We start from the raw sequence: 21,042 nt of genomic DNA, 5'->3' as shown, positions 1-21,042 counted from the left end.
CACAGTTGAATTCATCATCTTTTTCTCCAAAAACGGGTCGGGCTCGTCGTCCGATCCCGGCAAACATACATGTTTCACATCGACACACGTCAAAGTACAGATTAAAACACAACTCGCTCGTCCTTCGCTCGTCTTCCTCGCCGGGTCGGAGCCGGAAAATAAACCGGAAAATAAACCCTAAAAATAAACCGGAAAATAAACCCTGAAAATAAACCCTGAAAATAAACCCTGAAAATAAACCCTGAAAATAAACCCTGAAAATAAACCGGAAAATAAACCAGAAAATAAACCCTGAAAATAAACCCTGAAAATAAACCGGAAAATAAACCTTGAAAATAAACCGGAAAATAAACCCTGAAAATAAACCAGAAAATAAACCGGAAAATAAACCAGAAAATAAACCCTGAAAATAAACCCTGAAAATAAACCCTGAAAATAAACCCTGAAAATAAACCCTGAAAATAAACCCTGAAAATAAACCCTGAAAATAAACCGTAAAATAAACCCTGAAAATAAACCGGAAAATAAACCCTGAAAATAAACCCAGAAAATAAACCCTGAAAATAAACCGTAAAATAAACCCTGAAAATAAACCCTGAAAATAAACCCTGAAAATAAACCCTGAAAATAAACCGTAAAATAAACCCTGAAAATAAACCGGAAAATAAACCCTGAAAATAAACCCAGAAAATAAACCGGAAAATAAACCCTGAAAATAAACCGGAAAATAAACCCTGAAAATAAACCGGAAAATAAACCCTGAAAATAAACCCTGAAAATAAACCGGAAAATAAACCGGAAAATAAACCGGAAAATAAACCCTGAAAATAAACCGGAAAATAAACCCTGAAAATAAACCGGAAAATAAACTGGAAAATAAACCCTGAAAATAAACCCCGAAAATAAACCGGGAAATAAACCGGAAAATAAACCCTGAAAATAAACCCTGAAAATAAACCGGAAAATAAACCGGAAAATAAACCGGAAAATAAACCCTGAAAATAAACCGGAAAATAAACCCTGAAAATAAACCGGAAAATAAACTGGAAAATAAACCCTGAAAATAAACCCCGAAAATAAACCGGGAAATAAACTGGAAAATAAACCCTGAAAATAAACCGGAAAATAAACGGGAAAATAAACCGGCTCCGGCGTCTCGGACCTTCAGCACATTCAGAAACAAAACCAGTTCCCGTCTACAATGAGGCATGACATGTCCAATCACACACACACACACACACACACACGCACACGCACACGCACACACGCACACACGCACACACACACACACACACACACACCGGGTCAAATGGAAACTGATCCGGTCGTAACCGTGAACTCGTTCAGTGACGATAAAACAGCGTTAAATACTGTATTTTCTGGACTATAAGCTGCACCTGAATATAAGCCGCATCCGCTCTATTTAAAATAAAAGACATTTAGCCGCAGATATTTCTGTTGCTAGATTAGATATTTACTACATGTACAGAAGGATTTTGAACTGTAAATGATGTACATGTTTGTACCTAAATAGATCTTTCCTAACAGTGTCTTTTAACACGGCAGCAACTTTGCTGATTAAAACGGGACAGAACCAAGAGAAAATAACCAGTATTTATTTATCTATTTATCTGTTTGAAATCTGCTTCTACTTCTATCTGCTAAAGAAAAAGTAGCGTATTCTTCTCTGCATTTATTTTGTCTTAGTTTTGATTCTAATTCCGGTTAGAGCGCCCCGAGCGGTGGAAGAAAAATTCATAGAATAAAACCTTTGTATAAGCTGCACGGTTCAAAACCTATGAAAGAAGTAGCAGCTTATAGTCCAGAAAATACGGTAATTACGACCGAAAGGACGAGTGTTTCCCGTCACAGACGTCGGCTACTTTTCCTTTAGGAAGTAAAATATGCAGCAGAAATCAGGGAAATAAAACACACCGGTGTCACTTTAATCAGAGAAATACAAAGAAGCCAAAGTGATCCGGGGATTTGGACGCAAAGCTTGACGCTTCGCTGAGAAAGTCACGATGCGTTCAAGGAACTCAAGGAATTCCCGCCACCTGAACCGACGGCACAGACGGCAGATCGGCCGGGTCTGGGCTAATTCTGGCTCTGCTGCAGCCGTGACCAGCGCTCTGGTACGGTGGCCGAGCCCGCCATTGCTGAAAATAAAAGAAACAAACAGAAACAAACGCTGCTGCAAATAAAAGAAACGCTGCAAATTAAAGAAACGCTTCAAATATAAAGAAACACTTCAAATAAAATAAACGCTGCTGCAAGTAACATAAACACTGCAAATAAAATAAACGCTGCTGCAAATTTAAGAAACGCTTCAAATATAAAGAAACACTTCAAATAAAATAAACGCTGCAAATAAAATAAAAGCCGGTGCAAATTAAAGAAATTCTGCAAATATAAATAAACGCTGCAAATAAAATAAACGCTGCTGCAAATAAAAACAAACGTTGCTGCAAATAAAATAAACGATTTGCAAATAAAATAAACGCTGCAAATAAAATAAACGCCGCTGCAAATTAAAGAAATGCTGCAAATATAAAGAAACGCTTCAAATAAAATAAACGCTTCTACAAATAAAATAAACGCTTTGAAAATAAAATAAACGCTGCAAATAAAATAAACGCTGCAAATTAAAGAAACGCTGCAAATAAAATAAACGCTGCAAATAAAATAAATGCTTTGCAAATAAAATAAACACCGCTGCAAATAAAATAAATGCTTTGCAAATAAAATAAACGCTGGAAATAAAATAAACGCTTTGCAAATAAAATAAATGCTGCAAATAAAAACAAACACCGCTGCAAATAAAAAAAATTAAAAAGCCACAACGAAAGTGAATTACCGGGGACTGTTTTTGCTGGTGCACTGGTGTTTTTACGTGAGAGGAGAAGAAGACGACGAAGACGTAAGTGAAAAGGAAGAAATAAGAAGAGTGAGGAATAAGAAGAACAACGAATGAGAAAATAAGTGAAAAGGTTAGTGTTCAACGTCGCTACGTGTAATTTTTAATGTGCAACACCGGTGCATCGGCAAAAATAGTCCCCGGTAATTCACTTCCGTTGTGGCTTTTTTATTTTATTTGCAGCGGGGTTTCTTTATATTTTCAGTGTTTCTTTTATTTGCAGTGGCGTTTGTTTCTGTTTGCAGCGTTACCTTTATTTGCTAAGCTTTTCTTTTATTTGCAGCGGTGTTTCTTTTTGTTTGAAGCGTTTATTTTATTTGCTAAGCGTTTCTTTAATTTGCAGCGGTGTTTCTTTTTGTTTGCAACGTTTATTTTATTTGCTAAGCGTTTCTTTTATTTGCAGCGGTGTTTCTTTTTGTTTGCAGCGTTTATTTTATTGCTAAGCGTTTCTTTAATTTGCAGCGGTGTTTCTTTTTGTTTGCAACGTTTATTTTATTTGCTAAGCGTTTCTTTTATTTGCAGCGGCGTTTGTTTCTGTTTGCAGCGTTACTTTTGTTTGCAGAGTTACTTTTATTTTCAGCAATGGCGGGTCTCGTCCACCGTACTCCGTGGGCGAGAAACCGGCAGCTTAATGCAGCTAAAACCTAATTAAACGGCCCTAATCTGATCTGTGTGAACGGCAGCGGCTGGTACGAGCTACACCGCACCGACCCGGGGCGGCCGCGGCGCGGACGGCAACGACGGTTTAAAGCAAAGAGAAGAGAGTTAAGACCACTGGGTTCATAGCAGGCATAGAAAGTTGGAGCCGCCGGCGGGGCGTTGGACCTGGATCTGTCCTCGGGGACGACGCCGGAAACTCAGCGTCAGAGGCCTGAAAATAAACCAGGAATCCTCTTATTTTTGTCCAAACTATGTGAAAGGTGCAGCGGAGGACGAAGCAGAAGCGTCATGGCACCTCCAGGGACCAGTCTAAATCCTGGAGGACGTTTGGTTGTCTCTCAGGGAACAAGGCCGGTTCCTCTGGACCGCCCGCCAAGCATCCTCTCCTTCCGTTTTGTTCGTTCTTTTACACGAAAACGAAGCTCAAAGTCTCCAAAAACCATCATTTCTAAAAACTCCGGCCAAAGTGTAGATTTTTCAAACCTCTGTCTTCACGTTTGCTTGTAAACGGAGAGAAACGGACATTTAGGCTTCAGAACGTCACATTATGAGACAGAAACGTCACCAGCGTCATGTGTGACACCTGTGGTTACAATTAGTTTGTAACCGTCAATATTTTCTTGTATTTTACCTGTTTTATATTCTAACGTCACACTTAAAAGTAACTCCACTTCTCTGTTACTCCAAACCAAAGACTCTCGTTCATCTTGGAAGTAACTGGAAGTTACTCGTGTCATTTGTTGATGTTTTTTTCCAGGATTCTGATTGGCTAGCATGACTTTATCCTCTCGTTACACTGCCCCCTGTAGGTTTGGCTGCTCATAGCACCTTAACAGATATTTATGCAGGTTCCTGGAAATCAGGGGTCGGCAACCCAAAATGTTTTAGATCCATATTGGACCAAAAACACAAAAAACAAATATGTCTGGAGCCTCAAAAAATGAAAAGTCTTGTATCAGAATTAGAATGAAGACACACATACTGCATGTTTCTATATTAGTTAGAACTGGGAGGAGATTTTTTTTTTTAATATGCACTTCGGGATAAAAGTCGAAATGTCGAGAAAAAAAGTCAAAATTTCGATAAAAAAGTCGAAATGTCGAGATTAAAAAGGAAAGGCAAAAGGAAGAAAAAAGGAGAAAAAAAGGAAAAAAAGAAGAAAAAAAGGAAAAAAGAAGAAAAAAGAAGAAAAAATGGAAAAAAAAAGGTCCAACATTTGTGAAAAAGCTCCAGGAGCCACTAGGGCGGCGCTAGAGAGCCGCGGGTTGCCGACCCCTGGTGTAAATGATGGTAATTTTCAAAACGTAGAGGGGAAATATCAGTTTTTGTAAATACAGATATTTGTGTAAACGTGATTGTGATTGTTGTCCAGATTGTTGGGGTCTCTGCTGGAGAGGACACTAGTCCAGAGGACGGACCGGCAGGTCCAGGTCCAGGTCCGCGGCGGCGGCGGCTCCGACTGAAGGTCAAGGCCATGGACAGGTTTCATCGCTGCATCGGGTCCATGCAGACGGACACGTAAAAACAAACTAAAACACCTCATTTACTTCCTTTTTTTACACAAGTTAACGAACCTTCCCTTCGTCTCCGGCGCCGGACGCCGGCGTGAGGACGATATGATCGGTGGATCTCACATAAAACCACGAAAACAACTCACGGTCCGGTCGGTCCGGAACCGTCCCCGGTCTTCGTCGACACCCTTCAGAAACCCTGAACCCAGTTTCTGTTGCCGAGCAACGAAAGTGCTTTTGAAGATGTAAAAAAGTCCCGATGTTTAGCTGAAGAAACGTCGTCTTTGGTGGGTGTTTTTTTTTTTTTTGTCGGGGTGCCGACGGAAACGCGCCGTTTCTTTTCATCGCTTTAGCTACTTGATTCTACGCTTGCTACGGTTTTCCTACTTCACCACGGACACAGACGGACACGACGGACACGACGGACGGAGGGATATTTACACTATTTACACATTTGTTCTGCGTGAACGATTCCGAAGTCGTTACGCAGCTACGAACCTCGACCGGTGTGAAACGTCCCGGAGGAGACGTCTCGGCCGTAACCGTGGTTACGTAACCACGGTTACGGCCGTAGCCACGGCTACGACCGTAGCCGGCGGAGCTTCGGCGTAGCTAGCTCCCCCTCCTGGTTGCTTACTTTGTGTTTGAAAAACAGGAAGAGCTTGGAAGATTCTGGGCCGTCTCTATGACCCGAGAAGGTGCAGTCGCTGGAAATGTCGTACGCCAGGAGAACGATATAGCCGAGTCTTATTTTCCTAAAGTTAAACCCGGAAACGGCTTTTCCATTGAGGATATTTAACTTTTTCAGACATTTCCAGACGTTTTCCGGTGGAGTTGATCGGCGCTATGTCTGCTGCCGTTTCCCCAAATAAAAAGTGCATCAAAGCAAAGATTCGTAGAAAAAACTAAAACGACGAGCTTAATCACTGCGTTTACATGGGACGTTTAATTCCTCTTTAATTCAGAATTGAAATTAAATCTGATTTAAAATGAGTAAAAACTACCATGTAAACACCTAATTCTGAATGAAAATGGCCATTCCGGAACAGAATTCAGAAACAGGTCACATCCCGGAATAACAAGGAGGAGGGGGCTGGTTGGTTTTCCAGCAGGACATTAATGAAGACTCTTATCAGTCCTCTCCCTATCAGGATCAGGTTTTCCTCCAAACTGGATCAGGTTTTCCTCCAAACTGGTTCCTCGTCCATCCTGGTCTTTCCAGTGTCCAGTTTCCGGCCAATGAGGGGGTTCTAGACCAGGGGGGAGGGAACCTGCTTGGTCTCCAGGGCCGGAGACTCCAGGGCCGGGGCCCCTGGTCCCGGGGCCCATGGTCCCCCTGGTCCCGGAGCCTCCTGCTCTGGTCCCGGGGCCCCTGGTCCCAGGGCCTCTGGTCCCAGAGTCCCTGGTCCCGGAGCCACCTGCTCTGGTCCCGGGGCCTCCTGCTCTGGTCCCGGGGCCCCTGGTTTCGGGGCCCCTGATCCCGGGGCCTCTTGCTCTGGTCCCGGGGCCTCCCCACCGCTGGACTCCGCCGGAGCCTCGTCCTGAAGGAGAAACACCACACTGATGAGTCGGGGTGTAACAATATATCGTGCCACTAAATTTCGCGATACAAAAACGTCCCGATACGTGTCGTGGAGACAAACTGTAGCGCGATATTGGGACAGATTTATCCAGTCAATACGAGCAGACGCTGATTTCTTTTTCAATGTAGTGATTTTGTTTTAATACAAGGGGGCGACTCTGAGCTGGTGGGCTAATCTGCCCTAACCCTAACCCTAACCCTAATCCGCACTGTGAAGTTAATCAAACTTTTGCCTCATGAAACTATCACATGTCTCTGTTAACAGATGACAGGGCAGCCACTTCCTGAGCTCTGTCAGGGGGGTTGACTGCTCTGTTAACAGCTGTCCCATTGTCTTTTGGTGCATCTGTTTAAAGACCACCATAGAGTTCCTGTTTTAGTCAGGAGGGCATTTGACCCCTTGACCTTTGTGTTCTTTTAAAGACTTTAAGCTAAAGATGTCTGTTTGTTTCTTCATACCAAGCCTCTTTAACTGAAAATGTCACAGGTGTGACCTTTTTAACCCCGATGTCTGTTCCCTCCGTCTGTTTCCTGTTTTCGTCCAATTGTCCATTCACTGTTCACTGTTCCTAATATGGTAATTTCCTGTTTCCCATTCTCAATAAAAAGCTGATGCAGAGGAGGAGCGGAGCACATGTTGCTCTGCAAGCTCAGACTTTGCTTCCTTTCTGCAGAAGGCCTTAAAAATCCTTCTAACAGTCCCTGTGTCTTTCCTTGATTATGAATTCATGTGATGTTGATTTAGGGACCCAACAGCACCCCCTCTCCCATCTTTACAATGCTTGTTTCAGTGGATTTACAAGTAGAATGGAGAACGAAAGTTACGACTGTAACTACGGTTCTATGAGTCCCAGAATAGGCTTAATTAGGTCAGCTCAGAGAAGCTGACTGCTGTGTTTTTCACATCCTTACCATTGTTAACAGAAGTCACAGGACAGGCCACTCCCTGAGGGTATTTAGGGGGGTTGTCTACTCTGATAAACAGTTGACTATTGTGCAGTTGGACACATCTGTCCAATACTTCCTGTTGACCCCTTTGACCCTTTGTGTTTCTTAAAGACTTTACCCTGACTGCTGGTTATCACATGTTAACAGATGACAGGGCAGCCCTTCCTGAGTTTGGGCTGTCCAACAACTATCCCATTGTTAATTGACCATCTGATGACAACAAAAACCCCTTGACCATTTAAGGTTTCTTAAAAGTATGTCTGTTGCTCTGCACACCACAGATAAGTTGCTTATTAACTGAAAAGTCATAGGTGTGACTTTTCTTTTTTTTTCTTTTTTTTTTATATTTATTTTTTTATTGTGGCCACAAAAATTCCAACAATATTCTTACATCATCTTTTTTTCTCTATTTTTCCCCTCTCTTAACATAGGTTGTAAATTATCAATACAAAAAAAACAAAATGGATAAGAAAACAAAAAAGAAAAAGAGGAAAAGAAAAAGTTATGGCCATAGATTTATATTATCATAACAAGAACCAATTGAACATGGGGGGTCTCCACACATCACATTTCTCAAAAGTAAAATAAAATGTACAAAATGATATGACGCAATGACGCAATGATAAGGCTAATCAGCAAAAATCTGATCTTATATGTTTGACATAACCAGTCCATTTAGACCACATCTTGTAAAAATTCTCAGTTTGTATTCTGAGAGAGAAGGACAATTTTTCCATGGCATATATATCTCGAGACACATCTAACCATTCTTCTATTGTAGGTGGATCTGGTTTTAGCCACCTTCTTGAGATAGTCTTTTTACATGCAGCCAAGAGTATAAGCAAGACTTTTTTATCTCTATGATCCCATCCATCAAAAGTGATATTCCCCAGATACATGGTGTCAAATCTATGAGGAATATTTATCCCAAAAACAGCTTCCAGATGACAATGTATCTCTTTCCAATAGTCGGATAGGACTGGGCATTCCCAAAAGATATGAAAGTGGTTAGCTTCACTTTTTCCACAAGCTCTCCAACAATTTGTGTTTGGTATTAATGCCCGTTGCTGCAGGGGTGTAATGAAAAATCGTAACAAATTTTTCCAACAATATTCTCGCCATGTATTTGAGCATGATGTCTGCCACTGCAATGTACATAATTTCAGCCACTCATCTGCAGTGAGAGAGAGACCACATTCCTTTTCCCATTTCTGTTTGACATACAGTGAATTGTGGGAACTGGCTTCGCGAAGCCCACAGTACAGTTTGGACACCAGCTTGGTACATATTGATGAATTACTTGCTTTCTTAAACACTTCTAGCACTCCCATCTTTTCTAACTCATGTGTCCCAGCTATGTTTTCATTAAAATGGTGTCTGACCTGGAGGTACCTATAGAAGTCCTGACGCTGTAAACCATGTTCTTGCTGTATTGTTGTAAAAGTCTTAAAAGTCCCTTTATGCACAAAAGTGGAATAGCTTGAGAGGCCCATCTTACTCCATGTCTTAAATCTGGAATCTAACCTATTTGGAGAGAAATCAGTGTCAAATGCACACCATCTCAACATTCTTAGGGCCTGATTCATATTGCAGAGTTTCACTGTCTTTTGCCACGTCTTCAGGGTTATATTGATCCAGGGGTTATTGTTATCTAACATGTTATTTATTAATTTATTGTCTGCTATTATAGCTGCTAACGGAATCCCTCGACTCATCCTCCGCTCAATGTCCATCCATCTTGCGGAATATGATAAAGTGCACCAACACACTAAAGGTCTTAATTGTGCTGCATAATAATAGTCTCGCAAACAGGGGAGACCCAAACCTCCACGTTCCTTGTGCAGCTGTAATGTTTTATATTTGATCCTAGGTTTTTTACCTTGCCATATAAATCTTGATATCTGTTTATCCCACTCCATAAACTGTTTTGTAGGTACTTCGATTGGAAGAGTCTGAAAGAGGTATAACAGTCTCGGAAGTACGTTCATTCTTATAGATTCTACTCTGGAATTCAGGCTCAGAAATGGGATGAGGCTCCATTGTTTTATATCGGATTTAATGTTCGTGTTTAGAGGACCATAGTTGCAAGTAAACAGTTTTGAGGTATCCCTGGGTAAATTAATACCCAGATATCGTATGTAGTCCTCATCCCACTTCAAGTGATATTTCTTCACCAAGGAAGCAGGAGGGTCATAATTAAACTTGAGTCTTTTGAACATTCAATTTGTATCCCGAAATTACACCATATTCTTCTGAGAGATCCATCAATTTAGGGAATGATAAGGTGGGCTGAGAGAGGTACACTAAGACATCATCGGCGAACAGGGCAAGTTTATGTTCATCAGAATTAATATTTATTCCTTTAATGTTGTGATTCTGCCTTATCCGCTGACTCAGGGGTTCAATGAACAATGCAAAAAGCAGGGGAGAGGCTGGACACCCCTGTCTTGTTCCGCGTTCTAATATAAAGGGTTTTGATAAGGCACCGTTGACTTTAATTCTAGCAGAGGGGCTGTCGTATAAGGCTTGGAAAGTCTCAATAATAGATTTGTGAAAGCCAAATTTTTCCAGTACTTTATATAGAAAAGATAATCTTACAGAGTCAAAAGCCTTTTCCGCATATAAACTTAAAAGCATGGCCTCTGTGCCTTGTTGCCTGATATGATTGATAAAATGAAGGGTCCTTCTCACGTTATCTTGTGTTTGTCTGTTGCTAATAAAACCTGTCTGGTCCGGATTAATTAAATTGGGAAGTAACTTGCCTATTCTTCGTGCCAATATTGATGTGAAGAGTTTATAGTCTACATTTAGGATACTAATAGGGCGATAATTACTGCATTCAAGTTTATCTTTTCCTTCCTTAGGAATTAATGAAATTATTGCTTCTCTCCATGAGGGTGGAATTTTCTTTTCTTTTACATAGGTGTGACTTTTCAACCATCATCTGATACAATGTCTGTGGTCTCCATCTGTTCATTGTCCATTCACTGTTCCAAATATGGTCATGTTTCCTGTCAGTTTTACCAATAAATTGTTTCCTGCAAGGGGAGGGTCTTTGGGAAGCATTTGCTGTCAGGAGGTTCTGCCTCTGTCAGTTTGCTCTCCCCCTCCTGCAGGAGTGCCTGAAAAATCATTCCACAAGTCTCTGTGTCTTTCCTAAGTTATTAATTTATGTTGTGATGATTTAGGAACCTAACAATACAACATAAAAGGCACAAAAACACAGAGCACATTCACACAGCTAGGACACAGCACACAAAGTACACACAAATACCCTGGGGGGGGGGGGCTGAGGATGTAGTGTGGAGAGTGGAGTTCACAGCTGTTCATTTATTGAGTTTTAAATTAAGTTGGGTTTTTACATTAAATCAGGGGTCGTGCAGGGTCACGGGTGACGTGACATTGTTGTTATTTGTACTCGACATGCACAAGCGGAGATATCCAGTGCTTACAGCACCGCCTGGTGGTCAGTAAATAAAATAGATAAAATAGATAAAATAATAAAATAGATCAACGTAGCAATAGAAGACGCCCCTGCCGCATTTAAGCATTTTGGATTTCCAGTTGTGGACAGAAACGGCGACCGAGTGGCTGACGAGACGCAAACAATCTGCAAACATTGTAAGAGAACCCTCTTAGCTCTTAGCTTGTCAGAAGCCAAATAACAGTCACTTTTCATAGTTTATTTATGCTGTTATTTATTTATTTAATTTTAGTTGTTAATTTAAAAAAAATTAAATAAAAAGTCAAGTCATACATGAGAGAAACTATTCAGTTTGTGTCTAAATATTTGTACTTGTATGAAACTGAAGATGCATAATGCAAACCTGACAGTTACTTTTAGTTCAGTTTGTGGAGAATGGTTGGCCTGGCTTTCTCTTTAAAACTTAAACAGTTATAAAGCTTTACAAACAGGAACAACTGTAACTAACTCACCGTCACCCACGGGTGCGACAGAACCTCCTCGGCGGTGAAACGGGCGTCAACGTTCACCTGCAGCATCTGACTGATCAGCATCTGTGGAGAAGGTTAGCCGTTAGCAGTATAAACGTATAAACGTAGACGCCACATCCAGTGTTCTTCCCGCTGCTGCGATACGTCACCGTCGCCGCCATATTGGATGTTCAAGACTGTAAACTAATACAAGTACATGGACTTATTTTCATAAAACGCCTTTCTACAAAGAAATGTACGTTTTACGTCTCATTTATTCATTCATTCATGCACGCACTTTTTTTCTCTTTTTTTCCTCCCTTTTCCCCTATTTTTTCATCTTTTTTCTCTTTTTTCCTCTTTGTTCTTCCTTTCATTTTTTTCCTTTTTTCTTTTTTTCTCATTTTTTCCTCTTTTTTCTATTTTCTTCCTATTTTTTACCTCTTTTCCCCTCATTTTTCCTATTTTTTTCCTATTTTTTTCCCTCTTTTTTCTATTTTTTAATCTTTTTTCCCTCTTTTTTCCTTATTTTCATAAAGCATCTTTCTACAAAGAAATGTACGTTTTACGTCTCATTTATTCATTCACATGCGCACTTTTTTCCTCTTTTTTCTCTTTTTTTCCTCCCTTTTCCCCTATTTTTTCTGCTTTTTTTCTTTTTTCTCTTTTTTCATCTTTTTTCCTCTGTTCCTCTTCCTTTCATTTTTTTCCTTTTTTCTTTTTTTCTCTTTTTTTCCTCTCTTTTTTCTATTTTCTTCCTATTTTTTTCCTCTTTTTCCCTCATTTTTTCCTCTTTTTTCCCTCTTTTTTTCTATTTTCTTCCTATTTTTTCCTTTTTTTTCCTCTTTTTTCCTTATTTTCATAAAGCGTCTTTCTACAAAGAAATGTACGTTTTACGTCTCATTTATTCATTCACACACGCACTAATATACTTGGGAAACAGTTAGGCACCAAATATAATATATTTAATTTTCTCAGATGGTAAAAATAAGAACTTTATTGATCCCACATAGGAGTAATTCATGTTATATCAGCTATAGAGAACAAGGTAGTGCCGAAAAACAATATATATCCCCCTCACAAAAATAAGAAAAATAGAGAAACATATTTTCTCATCAACAGAACATATTTTACATAAACATATTTTTAATTTTTCAAGTAACAAAATAACATATTTGAACCATTTTTCAGATTTTTTCAGTTCTTTTATTGTCTGAAAAATTGTTCAAATATGTTATTTTACTGTCTGTTATTTGAACAATTTTTTATTTGTTTCGTTGATGAGAAAATATGTTTCTGTATTTTCTTCTATTATTCTTGTTACGGATGTGCTGCTGCGGTTTTATCTGTTTTATCTGTCTGATCCGTTACGGATGTGCTGCTGCGGTTTTATCTGTTTATCTGTGTGATCCGTTACGGAGCTGCTGCTGCGGCGGTGACGGGTCCTCACCTTGGCCGGCAGGCTGACGGCGTCCCAGTCCGGAGACGGGAACTCCAGCTTCCCCCGGAGGATCTGGTCGAACAATTCCTCCTGGACGTTGTTCTCGCTGCAGGAGAAGAAAACACACCGAGATCTGCTGCAACCGGATCAATAAACCCAACCCTGATACAGCTGGACGTGTGCACCGGATCAATAAATCCCTGATACAGCTGGACGTCTGCACCGGATCAATAAATCCCTGATACAGCTGGACGTGTGCACCGGATCAATAAATCCCTGATACAGCTGGACGTCTGCACCGGATCAATAAATCCCTGATACAGCTGGACGTGTGCACCGGATCAATAAATCCCTGATACAGCTGGACGTCTGCACCGGATCAATAAATCCCTGATACAGCTGGACGTCTGGATCAATAAATCCCTGATACAGCTGGACGTGTGCACCGGATCAATAAATTCCTGATACAGCTGGACGTGTGCACCGGATCAATAAATCCCTGATACAGCTGGACGTGTGCACCGGATCAATAAATCCCTGATACAGCTGAACGTGTGCACCGGATCAATAAATCCCTGATACAGCTGGACGTGTGCACCGGATCAATAAATCCCTGATACAGCTGGACGTCTGCAACCGGATCAATAAATCCCTGATACAGCTGAACGTGTGCACCGGATCAATAAATCCCTGATACAGCTGGACGTCTGGATCAATAAATCCCTGATACAGCTGGACGTCTGCACCGGATCAATAAATCCCTGATACAGCTGGACGTGTGCACCGGATCAATAAATCCCTGATACAGCTGGACGTCTGCACCGGATCAATAAATCCCTGATACAGCTGGACGTCTGGATCAATAAATCCCTGATACAGCTGGGCGTGTGCACCGGATCAATAAATTCCTGATACAGCTGGACGTCTGCACCGGATCAATAAATCCCTGATACAGCTGGACGTCTGGATCAATAAATCCCTGATACAGCTGGGCGTGTGCACCGGATCAATAAATCCCTGATACAGCTGGACGTCTGGATCAATAAATCCCTGATACAGCTGGGCGTGTGCACCGGATCAATAAATTCCTGATACAGCTGGACGTGTGCACCGGATCAATAAATCCCTGATACAGCTGGACGTGTGCACCGGATCAATAAATCCCTGATACAGCTGAACGTGTGCACCGGATCAATAAATCCCTGATACAGCTGGACGTGTGCACCGGATCAATAAATCCCTGATACAGCTGGACGTCTGCAACCGGATCAATAAATCCCTGATACAGCTGAACGTGTGCACCGGATCAATAAATCCCTAATACAGCTGGACGTCTGGATCAATAAATCCCTGATACAGCTGGACGTGTGCACCGGATCAATAAATTCCTGATACAGCTGGACGTCTGCACCGGATCAATAAATCCCTGATACAGCTGGACGTCTGCACCGGGTCAATAAATCCCTGATACAGCTGGACGTGTGCACCGGATCAATAAATCCCTGATACAGCTGGACGTGTGCGGGCACTCGTACCTTCTGAACGGGGGGAACCCACACAGCAGGATGTAGGTGATGACTCCGGCCGCCCAGATGTCGACCTTCAGCCCGTACCTGCACACATGGAGACATTATCACCTGGAGCAGCTGCTGCAGCTGCAGGACCAGGTGCAGCTCACCTGGCTCTGGCCTTCAGGAATCCTGGTCTGTGATTGGACGCTGCCTCAGCGTCAACGCTGCTCATTTGCATAAAGTTGAGATTTTTCAACTTCAAATTGGCGCTCTGGACGAATCCAACGCCTCCAACACTGCCCAACGCCTCCTGCAGCAGCTCTCATAGACAATGAGATTTTCATTATGCACTTCGAGAAAAATGTTGAGAAAAAAGTCGAAATGTTGAGAAAAAAGTCAAAATTTCATGAATAAAGTTGAAATATCGAAAAAGGCGAAATTCTGACTTCATTCTTGAAATTGTACTTCAACATTAATCTCGACATTTCGACTTTTTTCACGAAATTTTGACTTTTTTCTCAACATTTCGACTTTTTTCTCAAAACTACTTCATTATTCTTGACATTTCGACTTTTTTCTCGACATTGACTTTTTTCTTGGCATTTCGACTTTTTTCTCGACATTTCAAATGTATTCATGAAATTTTTACTTTTTTCTCAACATTTTGACTTTTTTCTCAACATTTTGACTTTTTTCTCAAAGTGCATAATGAAAATCTCATTGTCTATGAGAGCTGCTACCATTCATGTCTATGAGAGCTGCTACCATTCATGTCTATGAGAGCTGCTACCATTCATGTCTATGAGAGCTGCTACCATTCATGTCTAACTGAGCTGCTACCATTCATGTCTAACTGAGCTGCTACCATTCATGTCTATGAGAGCTGCTACCATTCATGTCTAACTGAGCTGCTACCATTCATGTCTATGAGAGCTGCTACCATTCATGTCTATGAGAGCTGCTACCATTCATGTCTATGAGAGCTGCTACCATTCATGTCTATGAGAGCTGCTACCATTCATTGAGAAAAAAGGCGAAATGTCGAGATTAATGTCAAGAATAAAGTCAAAATTTCGCCCTTTTTCTCAACATTTCAACTTTATTCATGAAATTTTGACTTTTTTCTCGACATTTCGACTTTTTTCTCAAAATTGTACTTCAACATTAATCTTGACATTTCGACTTTATTCATGAAATTTTGACTTTTTTCTCGACATTGACTTTTTTCTTAACGTTTCAACTTTTTTCTCGACTTTTCGACTTTATTCATGAAATTTTTACTTTTTTCTCAACATTTTGACTTTTTTCTCAACATTTTGACATTTTTCTCAAAGTGCATAATGAAAATCTCATTGTCTATGAGAGCTGCTACCATTCATTGTCTATGAGAGCTGCTACCATTCATGTCTATGAGAGCTGCTACCATTCATGTCTATGAGAGCTGCTACCATTCATGTCTATGAGAGCTGCTACCATTCATGTCTAACTGAGCTGCTACCATTCATGTCTAACTGAGCTGCTACCATTCATGTCTATGAGAGCTGCTAGCATTCATGTCTATGAGAGCTGCTACCATTCATGTCTATGAGAGCTGCTACCATTCATGTCTATGAGAGCTGCTACCATTCATGTCTATGAGAGCTGCTACCATTCATGTCTAACTGAGCTGCTACCATTCATGTCTATGAGAGCTGCTACCATTCATGTCTATGAGAGCTGCTACCATTCATGTCTATGAGAGCTGCTACCATTCATGTCTATGAGAGCTGCTACCATTCATGTCTATGAGAGCTGCTACCATTCATGTCTATGAGAGCTGCTACCATTCATGTCTATGAGAGCTGCTACCATTCATGTCTATGAGAGCTGCTACCATTCATGTCTATGAGAGCTGCTACCATTCATGTCTATGAGAGCTGCTACCATTCATGTCTATGAGAGCTGCTACCATTCATGTCTATGAGAGCTGCTACCATTCATGTCTAACTGAGCTGCTACCATTCATGTCTAACTGAGCTGCTACCATTCATGTCTATGAGAGCTGCTACCATTCATGTCTATGAGAGCTGCTCCCATTCATGTCTATGAGAGCTGCTCCCATTCATGTCTATGAGAGCTGCTACCATTCATGTCTATGAGAGCTGCTACCATTCATTGAGAAAAAAGGCGAAATGTCGAGATTAATGTCAAGAATAAAGTCAAAATTTCGCCCTTTTTCTCAACATTTCAACTTTATTCATGAAATTTTGACTTTTTTCTCGACATTTCGACTTTTTTCTCAAAATTGTACTTCAACATTAATCTTGACATTTCGACTTTATTCATGAAATTTTGACTTTTTTCTCGACATTGACTTTTTTCTTAACGTTTCAACTTTTTTCTCGACTTTTCGACTTTATTCATGAAATTTTGACTTGTTTCTCGACATTTCGACTTTTTTCTTAATGTTTCAACTTTTTTCTTGAAATTTTGACTTTTTTCTCAACGTTTTAACTTTTTTCTCGAAGTGCATAATGAAAATCTCATTATCTATGAGAGCTGCTGCAGGAGGCGTTGGGCAGTGTTGGAGGCGTCGTAGGCGTCCAGAGCGTCAATTTGAAGTTGAGAGAATCTGAACTTTATGCAAATGAGCTGCGTTGACGCCGAGGCAGCGTCCAATCACAGACCGGGATTCCTGAAGGGAGAAGCCTCAATGCAGATTGTTCCTTTGTGTAGAAACTTATACTCATTCACATGCACATGAGCAGAGCTGTCACTAACAAACTTATTTTATCAGGAATTAATATATTTCATCCAGCAAACTGACATTTTTGCTGATCTGAGTGCAAGTTTCTACCTGAACTAAATGTTTCTACCTGAACTAAATGTTTCTACCTGAACTAAATGTTTCTACCTGAACTAAATGTTTCTACCTGAACTAAATGTTTTATACTGAACTAAATGTTTTATACTGAACTAAATGTTTTTACCTGAACTAAATGTTTTATATTGAACTAAATGTTTTATACTGAACTAAATGTTTTATACTGAACTAAATGTTTCTACCTGAACTAAATGTTTTATACTGAACTAAATGTTTTTACCTGAACTAAATGTTTTATATTGAACTAAATGTTTTATACTGAACTAAATGTTTTATACTGAACTAAATGTTTTATACTGAACTAAATGTTTTATACTGAACTAAATGTTTTATACTGAACTAAATGTTTTATACTGAACTAAATGTTTTTACCTGAACTAAATGTTTTATACTGAACTAAATGTTTTATACTGAACTAAATGTTTCTACCTGAACTAAATGTTTTATACTGAACTAAATGTTTTTACCTGAACTAAATGTTTTATATTGAACTAAATGTTTTATACTGAACTAAATGTTTTATACTGAACTAAATGTTTTATACTGAACTAAATGTTTTATACTGAACTAAATGTTTTATACTGAACTAAATGTTTTATACTGAACTAAATGTTTTTACCTGAACTAAATGTTTTATACTGAACTAAATGTTTTATACTGAACTAAATGTTTTATACTGAACTAAATGTTTTATACTGAACTAAATGTTTTATACTGAACTAAATGTTTTATATTGAACTAAATGTTTTATACTGAACTAAATGTTTTATACTGAACTAAATGTTTTATACTGAACTAAATGTTTTATACTGAACTAAATGTTTAATACTGAACTAAATGTTTAATACTGAACTAAATGTTTTATACTGAACTAAATGTTTTATACTGAACTAAATGTTTTATACTGAACTAAATGTTTTTACCTGAACTAAATGTTTTATACTGAACTAAATGTTTAATACTGAACTAAATGTTTTATACTGAACTAAATGTTTTATATTGAACTAAATGTTTTATATTGAACTAAATGTTTTATACTGAACTAAATGTTTTATACTGAACTAAATGTTTCTACCTGAACTAAATGTTTTTACCTGAACTAAATGTTTCTACCTGAACTAAATGTTTTATACTGAACTAAATGTTTTATATTGAACTAAATGTTTTATACTGAACTAAATGTTTTATACTGAACTAAATGTTTTATACTGAACTAAATGTTTTTACCTGAACTAAATGTTTTATACTGAACTAAATGTTTTATACTGAACTAAATGTTTTATACTGAACTAAATGTTTCTACCTGAACTAAATGTTTTATACTGAACTAAATGTTTTTACCTGAACTAAATGTTTTATACTGAACTAAATGTTTTATACTGAACTAAATGTTTTATACTGAACTAAATGTTTTATACTGAACTAAATGTTTTATACTGAACTAAATGTTTTATACTGAACTAAATGTTTTATACTGAACTAAATGTTTTATACTGAACTAAATGTTTTATACTGAACTAAATGTTTTATACTGAACTAAATGTTTTATACTGAACTAAATGTTTTTACCTGAACTAAATGTTTTATACTGAACTAAATGTTTTATACTGAACTAAATGTTTTTACCTGAACTAAATGTTTTATACTGAACTAAATGTTTTATACTGAACTAAATGTTTTATACTGAACTAAATGTTTTATATTGAACTAAATGTTTTATACTGAACTAAATGTTTTATACTGAACTAAATGTTTCTACCTGAACTAAATGTTTTATACTGAACTAAATGTTTTATACTGAACTAAATGTTTTATACTGAACTAAATGTTTTATACTGAACTAAATGTTTTATACTGAACTAAATGTTTCTACCTGAACTAAATGTTTAATACTGAACTAAATGTTTTATACTGAACTAAATGTTTTATACTGAACTAAATGTTTTATACTGAACTAAATGTTTCTACCTGAACTAAATGTTTTATACTGAACTAAATGTTTTATACTGAACTAAATGTTTCTACCTGAACTAAATGTTTAATACTGAACTAAATGTTTTATACTGAACTAAATGTTTTATACTGAACTAAATGTTTCTACCTGAACTAAATGTTTTTACCTGAACTAAATGTTTTATACTGAACTAAATGTTTTATACTGAACTAAATGTTTTATACTGAACTAAATGTTTTATACTGAACTAAATGTTTTATACTGAACTAAATGTTTTATACTGAACTAAATGTTTTATACTGAACTAAATGTTTCTACCTGAACTAAATGTTTTATACTGAACTAAATGTTTTATACTGAACTAAATGTTTTATACTGAACTAAATGTTTTATACTGAACTAAATGTTTTATACTGAACTAAATGTTTTATACTGAACTAAATGTTTTATACTGAACTAAATGTTTTATACTGAACTAAATGTTTTATACTGAACTAAATGTTTTTACCTGAACTAAATGTTTTATACTGAACTAAATGTTTTATATTGAACTAAATGTTTTATACTGAACTAAATGTTTAATACTGAACTAAATGTTTTATACTGAACTAAATGTTTCTACCTGAACTAAATGTTTTATACTGAACTAAATGTTTTATACTGAACTAAATGTTTTATACTGAACTAAATGTTTTATACTGAACTAAATGTTTTTACCTGAACTAAATGTTTTATACTGAACTAAATGTTTAATACTGAACTAAATGTTTTATACTGAACTAAATGTTTTATACTGAACTAAATGTTTTATATTGAACTAAATGTTTCTACCTGAACTAAATGTTTTATACTGAACTAAATGTTTTTACCTGAACTAAATGTTTCTACCTGAACTAAATGTTTTATATTGAACTAAATGTTTTATACTGAACTAAATGTTTTATACTGAACTAAATGTTTTATACTGAACTAAATGTTTTATACTGAACTAAATGTTTTATACTGAACTAAATGTTTTATACTGAACTAAATGTTTTATACTGAACTAAATGTTTTATACTGAACTAAATGTTTTATACTGAACTAAATGTTTTATACTGAACTAAATGTTTTATACTGAACTAAATGTTTTATACTGAACTAAATGTTTTATATTGAACTAAATGTTTAATACTGAACTAAATGTTTTATACTGAACTAAATGTTTTATACTGAACTAAATGTTTTATACTGAACTAAATGTTTTATACTGAACTAAATGTTTTATACTGAACTAAATGTTTTATACTGAACTAAATGTTTAATACTGAACTAAATGTTTTATACTGAACTAAATGTTTTATACTGAACTAAATGTTTTATACTGAACTAAATGTTTCTACCTGAACTAAATGTTTTTACCTGAACTAAATGTTTTATACTGAACTAAATGTTTCTACCTGAACTAAATGTTTTATACTGAACTAAATGTTTTATACTGAACTAAATGTTTTTACCTGAACTAAATGTTTTATACTGAACTAAATGTTTCTACCTGAACTAAATGTTTTATACTGAACTAAATGTTTTATACTGAACTAAATGTTTTATACTGAACTAAATGTTTTATACTGAACTAAATGTTTTATACTGAACTAAATGTTTTATACTGAACTAAATGTTTCTACCTGAACTAAATGTTTTATACTGAACTAAATGTTTTATACTGAACTAAATGTTTTA

The 21,042-nt window shown here is 37.5% G+C and overlaps 1 protein-coding gene across 1 annotated transcript in view; it reads right to left on the bottom strand.

Moving 5' to 3' along the window:
- Positions 1–5,717: 5,717 nt before the first annotated feature.
- LOC133420593 (serine/threonine-protein kinase DCLK2-like) overlaps positions 5,718–21,042 on the bottom strand; it is a 58,684-nt gene continuing 43,359 nt past the window's right edge. Inside the window, exons 14-17 of the mRNA XM_061710319.1 lie at positions 14,528–14,605; positions 13,002–13,098; positions 11,555–11,635; positions 5,718–6,629 (exon numbers count right to left, since the gene is read on the bottom strand). Of these exons, the coding sequence (XP_061566303.1) occupies positions 6,339–6,629; positions 11,555–11,635; positions 13,002–13,098; positions 14,528–14,605 (547 nt within the window). The 3' untranslated portion in view covers positions 5,718–6,338. The remainder of the gene's footprint in view (positions 6,630–11,554; positions 11,636–13,001; positions 13,099–14,527; positions 14,606–21,042) is intronic.

The sequence above is a fragment of the Cololabis saira genome, chromosome 20 (genome assembly GCF_033807715.1).
Source record: "Cololabis saira isolate AMF1-May2022 chromosome 20, fColSai1.1, whole genome shotgun sequence".
In the NCBI taxonomy this organism is placed as follows: domain Eukaryota; kingdom Metazoa; phylum Chordata; class Actinopteri; order Beloniformes; family Belonidae; genus Cololabis; species Cololabis saira.
The sequence above is the reverse complement of the archived record's forward strand: the minus strand, read 5'-3'. Positions and strand labels throughout refer to the sequence as shown.